Raw genomic sequence first — 13,487 nt, 5'->3', positions numbered from 1 at the left:
AGTGGGTTAAACCACTAAGCTGCAGAACTTGCTGACTGTAAGGTCGGCAGTTCAAATCTGCGGGACAGATAGAGCTCCCGTTGTTAGCCCCAGCTATTCGAAAACATGCAAATGTGAGTAGATCAATAGGTACAGCTCTGGTGGGAAGGTAATAGCGCTCCATGGTGTCATGCTGGCCACATGACCTTCGAGGTGTCTATGGACACTGACGGCTCTTCAGTTTCGAAATTGAGATGAGCACCAACCCCCAGAGTCGGACTCGACTAAACGTAATATCAAGGAGAAACCTTTACCTTTACTATAGGGCTATGTAACAAGGATGCTGTAGTGCAGTGGTTCCCAGCCTTTTTGGGATGAATAAAAGAGAGCCATCTGCCTACCTTACCTTTTATGTGTCTTTAATGTAATTTTTTATCCTGTATTGTTGTTTTAATTGATATATTGCATTACTGTTTTATCTGTTTTATATTGTGATTGTATTATGTTGCTTATATTTCGTCCTTATGTTGTTTGGGCCTCTGCCCCATGTAAGCCGCCCCGAGTCCCCACGGGGAGATGGTGGCGGGGTATAAATAAAGTTTTATTATTATTATTATTATTATTATTATTATTATTATTATTATTATTATCAACACAACGACGTTGTATGGCACAGCAAACAAGATAGATATGCTGGATTTCGTTTCGCAAAACCACAAGTCGAACACTTCCCAAGTGTCTAGGACTGTGTGATGTATTTTCTGATGATGTGTGCAGATCCCAGTAGGGTGGCCTTTTGCAGTTGGCAGATGGTGATTTTGTCAATGTCTATTGTTTCCAAATGCCGGCTGAGATCTTTTGGCACAGCACCCAGTGTGCCCATCACCACCGGGACCACCTGTACTGGTTTCTGCCAGAGTCTTTGAAGTTCAATCTTGATGTCCTGATAGCGGCTGAGTTTTTCCTGTTGTTTTTCGTCAATGCGACTGTCACCTGGGATGGCGACATCAATGATCCAAACCTTGTTCTTTTCCACAACTGTGATGTCTGGTGTGTTGTGTTCCAGAACTTTGTCAGTCTGGATTCGCAAGTCCCACAGTATCTTTGCGTGCTCATTTCCAATACTTTTGCAGGTTTGTGATCCCACCAGTTCTTTGCTGCTGGGAGGTGGTACTTGAGGCATAAGTTCCAATGAATCATTTGGGCCACATAGTTGTGCCTCTGTTTGTAGTCTGTCTGTGCGATTTTCTTACAGCAGCTGAGGATATGATCAATGGTTTCGTCGGTTTCCTTGCACAATTATTATTATTATTATTATTATTATTATTATTATTATTATTATTATTATTATTATTATTATTGTCCCCTGTTGCATTCTTAGCTGAAAATATCAGCAACTTTTATGAAGTTTTGATTGAAATATTTGTCTGCCATCAGTATGGTAAGCTTTCAAATATCCCAGGGAAGTTCTTGGCATGTAATAAAAACAAATACAAGGGACAAAGCACCATTTCATTTTTTATGTTCACAGTGCTTTTCAGACTGTGTCAGCGGCTGACAGTATCCAGAGATGGCGGCCCTTGGGCGAATGTACTCCTGCCCTTGTTCCTGGCCTCTGGCTCCGTTACTCAGGACAGGAATCCCGAAAATGGGTTCGTCCCAACTCCATACAACCGCCAGTTCTGCTGCCAAGGATTATTACGAAGTCTTGGTGCTCGGCGGGGGCACGGGAGGAATCAGCATGAGCGCACGCATGAAGCGGAAAGTGGGTACGGGTAACGTGGCCGTGGTTGAGCCTCAAGAGGTAAGAGTGCACATTACTCCCTCCCTGCTCCATGTTGGAAGTGAAGAAGCATCAACACTTGTGGGGCCAGAAAGAACCCTGCACTGTGTGGCCTGATGCCTTGCTTTTCACCTTTTCCATAAACTCATAGATAGCATTGGCTGTGCTGCATTCTACTCTGATGTATTTTAGGTGATTGGTGCTTTGGAGAGGTGAAAGGTAGCAGTCTCCTAGTTGTTCCTCTGTCTACCCCAAACTTTTTAAACGGGGCCAGTTCACGATCCTTCGGACCATTGGAGGGCCGGACTATAGTTGGCCACCGAGCAATAATAATACTTAATAATAATAATAATAACAATAATAATAAAAAGAGGGTTGGCAGAGACCCTTTGGGCCAGGGGTCCCCAAACTAAGGCCCGGGGGCCGGATGCGGCCCATCGAAGCCATTTATCCGGCCCCCACAGCACAAGGGCAGAAGGGGGTTGGGCTAAATGACCCAAGGGGGTCTCTTCTTCTCTTACAACCACTATTATTATTATTATTATTATTATTATTATTATTATTATTATTATTAATATTGAGGCTGGGTGGCCATCTGTCAGGGATGCTTTGCTTGTGCTTTTAGTGCACAGAGGCAGAAGGGGATTGGATTCAATGGCCCAAGGGGTCTCTTCCAACCCTCTTTATTATTATTATTATTATTATTATTATTATTATTATTATTATTTATTATTAACATTGAGGCTGGGTGGCCATCTGTCAGGGGTGTTTTGCTTGTGCTTTCAGTGCACAAAGGCAGAAGAGGGTTGGACTCAATGGCCCAAGGGGTCTCTTCCAACCCTATTATTATTATTATTATTATTATTATTATTATTATTATTATTATTGACATTGAGGCTGGGTGGCCATCTGTCAGGGGTGCTTTGCTTGTGCTTTCGGTGCACAAAGGCAGAAGGGGGTTGGACTCAATGACCCAAAGGGTCTCTTCCAACCCTCTTTTTATTATTATTGTTGTTGTTATTATTAATACTATTATTAATTATTGCTCGGTGGCCAACTATAGTTTGGCCCTCCTACGGTCCGAAGGATCGTGAACTGGCCCCCTGTTTAAAAAGTTTGGGGACCCCTGCTTTGGGCCATTGAGTCCAATCCCCTTCTGCCTTTGTGCACCGAAAGCACAAGCACAGCACTCCTGACAGATGGCCACCCAGCCTCAATGTTTAATAATAATAATAACAATAATACAGGGTTTTGAAACACAATACTCCTGACCTCACAATCGTGTTAAAAAACAAAGTATGGACTGTCGATGTTGCAATCCCAGGTGACAGAAGGATTGAGGAGAAACTACTGGAAAAGCTGACACGATATGAGGATTTAAAGATCGAATTACAAAGACTCTGGCACAAGCCAGTCAAGGTGGTCCGGCAGAACGTTGGATAAGTGAATATGTTGGATAATAAGGAGGGATTAAGGAAAAGCCTATTAAAAATAAAATTTGATTATGATTTTACAAATTAAGCACCAAAACATCATGTCATACAACAAATTTGACAGCAAAAGTAGTTCAATACGCAGTAATGCTATGCAGTAATGACTGTATTTACAAATTTAGCACCAAAATATCACAATGTATTGAAAACATTGACTACAAAAATGCATTGGATAATCCAGAAAGTTGGATAAGCGAGTCTTGGATAAGTGAAACTCTACTGTAATTACTACATAGCATTATTGCGCATGGAACTACTTTTTCTGTCAAATTTGTTGTATAATATGATGTTTCGGTGCTTAATTTGTATAACGATTACCTAATTTGATGTTTAATTGACTTTTCCTGAATCCCTTCTTATTATCCAACATATTCACTAATCCTGCCGGCCTGTTTATGTTGGATAAGTGAGACTCTACTGTATATTGATAATCTTATATTATCTGCTTAGAACTGGATTATATGAGGCCCCTTCTTCACAGCTGTATAAAACGCACACTGAAGTGGATTATATGACAGTGTGGAGTCCAAATAATCCAGTTCAAAGCAGATAATATAAGATTATATGGATTATATAGCTGTGTGGAAGGGCCTTGAGTCTACACTGCCATATAATCCAGTTAAAATCTGATAATCTGTATTTTATAGGCAGTGTGGAAGAGGCCTAACTCTGCCTGTCCCCTGGGCTGAGTGGGTTGCTAGGAGACCAAGTGGGCAGAGATTAGATAAAAACAATTATTCCTTTCCCTCTAATTAGGACTTTATTTTTCTTTTCTTTTTGTTGTATCAACCTAGAGGCGTGGATGATGGGTTGTGTTGTCAAATTTCGAGGTTGGGGGACCTGTAGTTTTGTTGTTTTGTTGGTCGCCGTGATGCCATCACTCATTTATATATATAGATTATATCTCCAGTTCAAATGAGATAATGTGGGAAGGGAGACTGTCTTGTCCTTTGCTTCAGGCGGCAATATGTCTTAGGTTGGTCCTGCCTAGTGCTTCTTAGAAATGGTGGCTTAATAGTTTCTGTGCTTGTGTCAGCTTTGATTCAAAGACGGCATGCTGTGTATCTTTCAGAACCACTATTACCAACCACTCTGGACTTTGGTTGGGGCTGGGGCCAAACAGCTGGCACCTTCTTCGCGTCCCACGGCGAGTGTGATTCCTTCCGGGGTGAAGTGGATCCAGTCCAGAGTGCAAAAACTAGATCCAGACAAAAACTGCGTCCATTTGGAGAACAACCAAAAGGTAGTCTGTTTCGTTCCCAAGATAAACTCATTCTTGAATTGTCTAGTCAGTTAGTTTTCTCAGAATTGTTTAATACTATGAGAATATTTTGAAACGGAAATGGAAGTTATAATATGGGTTTGGTCAGAAATTATGGCGTTCATTGTTTGGTTTGGAGTCGACTATGTGTTTATCTTGTGCATAAGATCCATTGAGCTGAATATTATTTACCTCTGACTCAGTGGGAATAAGATAGCACTGAAAAAGTGTGAGATAGCTAATAAGTTGTCTTACTTACCTCTTGTCTCCTGTGCCATAGCAACATGCTATGCTAATTTTACATATATATATATATATATATATGTATGTATGTATGTATGTATGTATGTATACAATAATTTACAAATATATAATATACTAGCTGTGCCCGGCCATGTGTTGCTGTGGCAAAGTATGGTGGTATGGGAAGTAAAGTATTGAGGAATTGGTGATAGTTAAGGTAAAGGGTAAAGGTTTTCCCCTGACATTAAGTCCAATTGTGTCCGACTGCACACTGAAGTGGATTATATGGCAGTGTGGAGTCAAGATAATCCCGTTCAAAGCAGATAATATAAGATTATGAATGGGTTCTATAGCTGTGTGGAAGGGCCTTGAGTCTACACTGCCATATAATCCAGTTCAAATCTGATAATCTGTATTTTATAGGCAGTGTGGAAGAGGCCTAAGTGAGACCTAATTCTGCCTGTCCCCTGGGATGAGTGGGTTGCTAGGAGGCCAAGTGAGCGGAGCTTAGCCTTTTAACTGGCAGCAATTGGATAAAAACAATTATTCCTCTCCCTCTAATTAGGACTTTATTTTTCTTTTCTTTTTGTTGTATGAATGTAGAGGCATGGATGAGGGGTTGTGCTGCCAAGTTTAGTGTTTCTGGGATGTATAGTTTTGTTGTTTTGTCCTAGGCCGAAATTTCATTACCCTTTTAATATATATAGATTGTATCTACTTATAATATTGATAATAATATTATAATGTAATACAATATTATACTAATAATAATAAAATAATAATATTAATTATATATTATATATTAAATGTAATATTACTAATAATATTACCATACAATGATATAGTACAATATAGTAATTTAATGCTTATATTGTGCTATGCTAATAATATGTTTGATTTGTAAGCCGCTCTGAGTCCCCTCTGGGGTGAGAAGAGCGGGATAAAAATGTAGTAAATAAATAAATAAGTTGTTCAATTAAACATAAGCCATATCTGGAGGAAGGGTAAAGGTAAAGGTTTTCCCCTGACGTTAAGTCCAGTCATGACCGACTCTGGGGGTTGGTGCTCATCTCCATTTCTAAGCCCAAGAGCCGGCGTTGTCCGTAGACACCTCCAAGGTCATGTGGCCGGCATGACTGCATGGAGCGCTGTTACCTTCCTGCCGAAGCGGTACCTATTGATCTACTCACATTTGCATGTTTTCGAACTGCTAGGTTGGCAGGAGGAAGAGGAACCATTTATTTGTGTCATGCTGTAGTCTACAATCCTGTTCTTAGAAAAACAGAGAAATGTTGTCCGCTATGATTGTCTGTACCAGAGTCGTTCCTGAAATGCCCAGCAGCTCTAGGTAATGGTGAAGAATGCTGGGAGCTGCAGTACAACAAAGACAACTTGCAAGTACATATATATATACAAATATAGCCTGAGTTAAATGCAAGTATGTTTGACGTAACAACTTTTTTATGTTGTAGATATCTTACAAGTATTTGATCATTGCCCTTGGGCTCCAGCTGCATTTTGAAAAGGTGAGCTTTTCATTTCATTTAGGCTTCCTTCACATGAATAGGAGCTCACTTTTTGAATAATAAGCATTATATGTCAGGGGCGGGGTGGGAAGGAATGTTGCGTGTTTGAAGCAGGCTTTCCCACTTGCCCCGAATGGCTGTGCTCTCCCCAGATGAGTGGAAGATATCTCAAGGAAGCTGCTGCTCTGTGTTGCCCTTCATGTCAATACTACACAGCTGGTTTTATTCTGTTGCAGATCAAAGGCTTGCCTGAAGGTTTTAACTCGCCTAAAATAGGTTCCAATTATTCCATTCACACAGTAGAGAAGACATGGAAAGCTCTGCAGGATTTCAAGGAAGGGAATGCCATTTTCACCTTTCCGAACACCCCGGTGAAGTGTGCCGGAGCACCACAAAAGATCATGTACTTGTCGGAGGCGTACTTCCGAAAGGTATGGTCAAATCAGCTGAATAGAGGATTTGCATCATTATCTCAGCAGGTCGTAAGACACTTTGCAATACAAAAGACTCAAGTGTTGAGTTGCACAATTACATGAGAATGGTATTGTACGGTTCACTTCTTTGACAACATTTTTCACCAATACAGGCCAGCGTCCTATTAGTCATTTTGCAGGTGTAAGTTGTACTACGTACTGTATGTGGAATTATTTTTTTACAACGTTTGCACATATATCACTACTGCACATGAAGTAATGTATTAAATTAGAGTCGCATGGGGATGCACATTACCTCTGCACATTGTGCATTGCAAGTATACAGTGGGTTGCCAGCCTTGCTGATGGACCATTGATCCATGTAACATTGCCGTCTATTGGTATTACACATAAGTGTTAGTCTCAAAGATGTTCTAAGATCCATATATATATATATATATATATACACACACACACACACACACACACACACACACATACAGTAGAGTCTCGCTTATCCAATGTAAAAAGGCTGGCAGAACATTGGATAAGGAAATATGTTGGATAATAAGGAGAGATTAAGGAAAAGCCTATTAAACATCAAATTAGGTTATGATTTTACAAACTAAGCACCAAACATCATGTTATACAACAAATTTGACAGAAAAAGTAGTTCAGTACACAGTAATGCTATGTAGTAATTACTGTATTTACGAATTTAGCACCAAAATATCACAATGTATTGAAAACATTGACTACAAAAATGCGTTGGATAATCCAGAACGTTGGATAAGTGAGACTCTACTGTATTTGTTTGTCCTGTATGTGAAAGACTTATGGCCTAAGCATTAAATAAACTACTACTACAATATGACTCTCAAGTCAATGCAGAGCTAATGGCATGCTTTAATAATAATATTATCAGTATTATTATGATCAATATCATGACAATCATGATCATTATTATCATCAATATTGACAGTATTGGATAACTGAGACTCTATTGTATATATATACATACACACACACACATATACACATATATATAGCATTTGAATACCACCACCACCATCATCATCATCATCATCATATAAATAATAATATATAAAGGGATCATATATTGTTATGGTTATATATAGATATATTAGTATTAGTATCCTGATTTCTCCCAAAATTGGGACCTACACGTATTAAAGGAAAGATGGGAATAATATGAATACTGTTTAAAAAATTGCACCCTGTATTATAGTGAAGAGACTGAACAGAATCCTGTTGGTTAGCCTCAACTTGAGGCTAGTGTTGAATGGTGAGTCTACACACAAGTAAATCCAATTGATTCAGTAGCGTCTGCTCTACATCAGACCAATGATGTAAAGTAGACGCTATTTGAATATTAGGATTTTAATCCTATTGCTTCTGAGAACAGAACTCTGGTCTGCAGCTTTTGGTTTTGCACATCTGCACATTGCATTGTTTAAGATGGTGGGAAAAAACTCAGACTTTTAATCACTTATTCTCTACTAGTATTTTTTTTTGGTTTTTTTTTATTCAAATAGACGGGGAAACGTTCCAAAGCGAACATAGTCTTCAATACTGCCCTCGGGGTGATTTTTGGAGTTCAGAAGTATGCGGACGCTCTGCTAGAGATTATCAAAGCAAGGGACATCACCGTCAACTACAAGTACAACCTTGTGGAAGTTCGAGCCGATAAGCAAGAAGCAGTTTTTGAGAATTTGGACAAAGTTGGAGAAACAAAGGTCTATCAGGTCAGCACCTGCAATCTTTTAGTAATAATAATAATAATAATAATAATAATAAATTAATATTTAATATTTAATAATAATCTTCCAACTGCAAAGGCCACCCTACTGCGATCACACAGTCCTAAAAGCTTTGGAAGTGTTCGACTTGTGATTTTGTGACACGAAATCAGCATATCTATCTTGGTTGCTGTGTCAGACTATGTCGTCGTGTCAATAATAATAATTCTCTGGTGGAGAATTTCAAATACAGTAGAGTCTCACTTATCCAACATAAACGGGCCGGCAGAATGTTGGATAAGCGAATATCTTGGATAATAAGGAGGGATTCAGGAAAAGCCTATTAAACATCAAATTAGGTTATTGATTTTACAAATGAAGCACCAAATCATGTTATATAACAAATTTGACAGAAAAAGTAGTTCAATATGCAGTAATTCTATGTAGTAATTAATGTATTTACGAATTTAGCAGCAAAATACCACGATGTATTGAAAACATTGACTACAAAAATGCATTGGATAATCCAGAACGTTGGATAAGTGAATGTTGGATAAATGAGACTCTACTGTATATCATGAAACAGCAACATTTCATAGAGTTACAGAGTTAGAAGAGACCCCAAAGTCCATCTAATCCAATCCTCTTCTGCCATGCAGGAAAAGCACAATTAAAGCTCTCCCGACAGACGGCCTTTGGGATCTCTTCCAACTCTGATATCTAGAAAGAGATATCAAAGTGTGATAGATGCATAGTGCGAAAGGAGTCTACTGTTGTAGAGATGAGTGACTTCTGAAGAGGAGCTGTAGTTACCAAAACTTAGCCAAGAAAACTCACCCCTTCAAGTCTCAGAGTTTAATCAAGATCAAGTTTATTGCTTACTTTGATACAAGGTCAAATTCCTTTAACAATTCAACTGTTTCTCTGTTTAACTAGTACGAAATGCTCCATGTCACCCCTCCGATGGGGCCCCCTGATGTCCTCCTGAACAGCCCGGTTTCCGACGGAGCTGGCTGGGTTGACTTAAACAAGGAGACGCTGCAGCATAAGAAATACCCAAATGTCTTTGGCATCGGGGACTGCACCAACCTCCCGACCTCCAAGACAGCCGCAGCAATTGGTGAGATGACCGCTGAAGTCCAGAACACCCGGAGGGCAGAAGTTTGCCCATGCCTGTGTTAGACAGTTTTCTTTATGGATGACATACATGGTTCCCACTCATTCAAAGTATATTTCAATTGACTTCTCTGTAATCAAGCGAGAAAACCTATCCATTTCTGTCAGTTCTAAAACTTTCATAATCCAGTTTTCTTTTAGGGGTAAATTTCCATTTTTGTGCATAGAGCATTGTTGCTGCTATAATAATGTACAGTTATATACTGACTTGAAATGTGTGGTTTTCGTTTGTTTGTAGGTCCCAGTAAAAATTAAGTTATATCTAAATTGTAATCTGATTGTGTTGTTGAAGGCTTTCATGGCCAGGATCACAGGGTTGTTGTATGATTTCCAACAGTTCTTGTAATCCTAAGGGAAATCTATCACAGGGTTTTCTGTGGCTGGGCTGTGGCGCAGCTGGCTAGTAACCAGCTGCAATAAATCACTACTGACCGAGAGGTCATGAGTTCGAAGCCAGGGTCGGGTTAAGCCCCCGACCATTAAATAGCCCGGCTTGCTGTTGACCTATGCAGCCCCGAAAGACAGTTGCACCTGTCAATTAGGGAAATTTAGGTACACTTTATGCAGGAGGCAAATTTAACTAATTTACAACATCATAAAACTGCCAGCAAAACATGAGGAATGGAATGAGGAAGTACAGCCACTACTGGACAGTGAAGCAACAGCTCCCCCTGTGGCTGGAATTGTGAAGCTGGAAAAAAAATGTTAAATGCCTCTGTGTCTGTCTATACTGTATGTTGTTTGTCTGTTGGCATTGAATGTTTGCCATATATGTGTTCATTGTAATCTGCCCTGAGTCCCCTTCGGGGTGAGAAGGGCGGAATATAAATACAGTAGAGTCTCACTTATCCAACATTCACTTATCCAACGTTCTGGATTATCCAATGCATGTGTTCATTGTAATCCGCCCTGAGTCCCCTTCGGGGTGAGAAGGGAGGAATATAAATACTGTAAATAAAATAAATAAATTTTCTGGGGCTAAGAGAGAGTGAGATGCTCTATTCCAATAGAACATTAATAAAGAAAAGGAATTTCTTCTCTCTTGTATCTGTTTCTCCACAGAAATTGGAGTAACTAATTATTGTTTCATGAATTGTAACTTGAAATATTGCTTGTTTTAGCAGTTACTAGATCATCAGGAAAACAAGACAGAGCTAATGTAAGAAAACCTTTATCTCTTCCGCAGCTGGCCAGTCTGGCGTTCTTGATAAAACAATTTCTTCCATCATGAAGGGCAAAACCCCGAGTAAAAAGGTAACTGACTACTATGTCTGTGAGTTTGTCCTTTGAGTTTTTTTCCAGATGTTTTAAAAATTGGATTATTTTAAAAACAATCTACTAGTTATATTTCAACTCATTATGAGTCATTTTCTTTACTCTTCTAAACATTAGAACTTCTTAGGTCAATGCAAGCAAATTTATGTGGCACTTTGCTGTATTTTGTTAGCTGCCCAAGTCCTTTCGGGGAGATGGTGGCGGAGTAGAAATAAAATTTATTATTTAGGTTCACTCTCAAAAATATTGAGCTGTGGGTTTTAAAAATAAAAAAATTAAATAAACTTTTGTTTATATTTCACTACAGCATTTTAAAGATTGTTAGGCATGGGCAAACTTCAGTCCTCCAAGTATTTTGGACTTCAACTCCCACAATTCTTAGCAGCCTACTGGCTGTTAGAAATTGTGGAAATTGACGTCCAAAACACCTGGAGGGCCAAAGTTTGCCCATGCCTGATGTATGTGAATGACATCACTATATACAAAAATAGTCAAAATGTATTAAACTAAAGCACCCTGCTTTCACCGGATGTATTTCAGATGAACTGCATTTGTGCCCCAAGTTTGCTCATCATTAGTAGATCTATTCCAGATTCAGAGATGGGCATGTATGCCTTGAGCAATCTCTAGATCATCCAATGCAATTGTAGTCAGCCTCTGGTGGAAATAGACCATAGAGCAGGCATGGGCAAACTTTGGTCCTCTAGGTGTTTCGGACTTCAACTCCCATAATTCTGGAGCATGATGGGGTGAAAGACCAGAGATAACCACAATACTTTCACCAAAAATGGGCCTATACTTGCAGGTGTAGGGTGACAAAAAGGAATACTTGTAGCTTTAATGTGAGCCATATTTTATTTCAGCAACTTTGAGAAATAATCCTGAATTGAAAGGTAGTTTAAATTTCCAGAAATGGCTTTGGGTGCATCCTGGAGTTTTGTTCTGTTGATTAACATGTAGATCAAACCTTTTCTAGTACGACGGATACACATCCTGTCCCCTCGTCACCAATTACAACAGAGCGATCCTTGCTGAGTTTGACTACAATGCTCAACCATTGGAAACCTTACCTATTGACCAGAGCAAGGAGCGGCTGATAAGTTTTCACATGAAGGCTGATATGATGCCATATCTTTATTGGTATGGGCTACTGAAGTAAGTATTCTAGTCTGTTACAAAGAAGCAAGTCTTTCAGTGGCGAGGCAAAGATGCACCACCTTTTCAGTCTGAACTGACTCCCATGACATTATTATTACTGTTAATAATAGCAGGAAATGGACAGAAGGGGCATGGTAAGAGATTATATATGTTCCTTTGGCCATGGGCTTTAAGGCTGCCTCTATGCGGTCACAAGAAAGCCATCTATATAAAAAAGACCTAGGGCAGAAAATTATAACTATCAGGTGCCATAGGCTGTATTTTAGTGGAACTGGCAAAACTTCCTTTGAGTATTCCTTGCCTAATAAACATATCAGATGGCCATAAGTCATCAACAGGTGACTCGAAGGCACACACACAAGATTTATAGCAGATTTTTCAAAATCTGTATAGGTTGTCAAATTTGAGACTGAAATAAGTCTTGCAGCATTATCCCAACCATAAATGTGACATAAACGCGCATGTTTCCTTTCTAGAGTCTCATATTCAAACGGCTGTGCTAATCACAGAATTGCACTAGAGGTCCTAGCGATTTCTAGAGGTATTGTCTTAGCTAAAAAAAAAAAAGCATTTTCTTTATTTGCAATGTTTCACTTTCGCAGAGGTTCTGTGCCTGTAAGTCTAGCAAATATGGAGGGTTGACTGGAAAGATTCTTAGAGTGAATAACCAAACCAGCAAAAGCTAAGTCCATAATGTAGAAGTCCAACTGCATTTATCTCCGTTTAATACTTTGTTTTTTCTCTTAGGGGATATTGGGGAGGACCAGCTCCAATACGGAAATTGCTACACTTGGGGTTGAAGTGATTCCATGGCAGCCACAGAACAAACCGTCATATGCAAGCTTCCAAGAAGCATTCTTACTGTCCGTATCAATAAAATAATTTCTCAGCCTACACTTTAACTCCAGACTTATCTTAAAACCAAAATATATTCACACATTTTAAAAATCCTGGTTATAAGTAGCAAAGCTGTGTTTTTAGCACTTCACTTAGTAGTAGCAATCTGTAATCATACTGGGCTGCAGACTTAACAGTGTAGTCTTGCAGTTGGGTAGCAGGTTAGGAGTTAACCCTGGGTGACCCATCTCCCAACTTGCCTCCCTCATGAACTTTAGATGGCCTTAAATGACCTGCTATCTTTTAGCCATAACCTTACAACTGCAGTACTGCAACAATGGCTTGTTTTGAACACTTACACTCTTGGGTGTCATTACAGACCCTTGTAAGCTGTCCAGCAGCTACATTGTTTTAAATTCAAGGATTCCTATCTCAATATTTGCAAAGGAAACTGAAGCATTATGCTCTTGGATCAATTAGAATCCACCACCATTTTTAATTAGTTGGAGAGGTTTTGCATAGCGATACCTCTTCTCACACTGCTCCAGAGGATATTATATAGCAGACATTCACACATGGGAGC

The 13,487-nt window shown here is 39.3% G+C and overlaps 1 protein-coding gene across 1 annotated transcript; it reads left to right on the top strand.

The window, feature by feature from the left end:
- Window positions 1-1,493: 1,493 nt before the first annotated feature.
- Window positions 1,494-12,961, top strand: sqor (sulfide quinone oxidoreductase). Its single transcript, XM_062963060.1, has 9 exons — window positions 1,494-1,783; window positions 4,328-4,498; window positions 6,232-6,285; window positions 6,522-6,716; window positions 8,255-8,464; window positions 9,395-9,578; window positions 10,821-10,888; window positions 11,886-12,064; window positions 12,815-12,961. Exons 1-9 carry the CDS (start codon window positions 1,550-1,552, stop codon window positions 12,870-12,872), a joined length of 1,353 nt encoding a protein of 450 aa, XP_062819130.1. The 5' UTR covers window positions 1,494-1,549; the 3' UTR covers window positions 12,873-12,961.
- Window positions 12,962-13,487: the final 526 nt, after the last annotated feature.

Source organism: Anolis carolinensis, unplaced genomic scaffold (genome assembly GCF_035594765.1).
Source record: "Anolis carolinensis isolate JA03-04 unplaced genomic scaffold, rAnoCar3.1.pri scaffold_11, whole genome shotgun sequence".
Taxonomy (NCBI): domain Eukaryota; kingdom Metazoa; phylum Chordata; class Lepidosauria; order Squamata; family Dactyloidae; genus Anolis; species Anolis carolinensis.
Note: the sequence above shows the minus strand (reverse complement) of the source record. Positions and strands in the feature narration are given on the sequence as shown.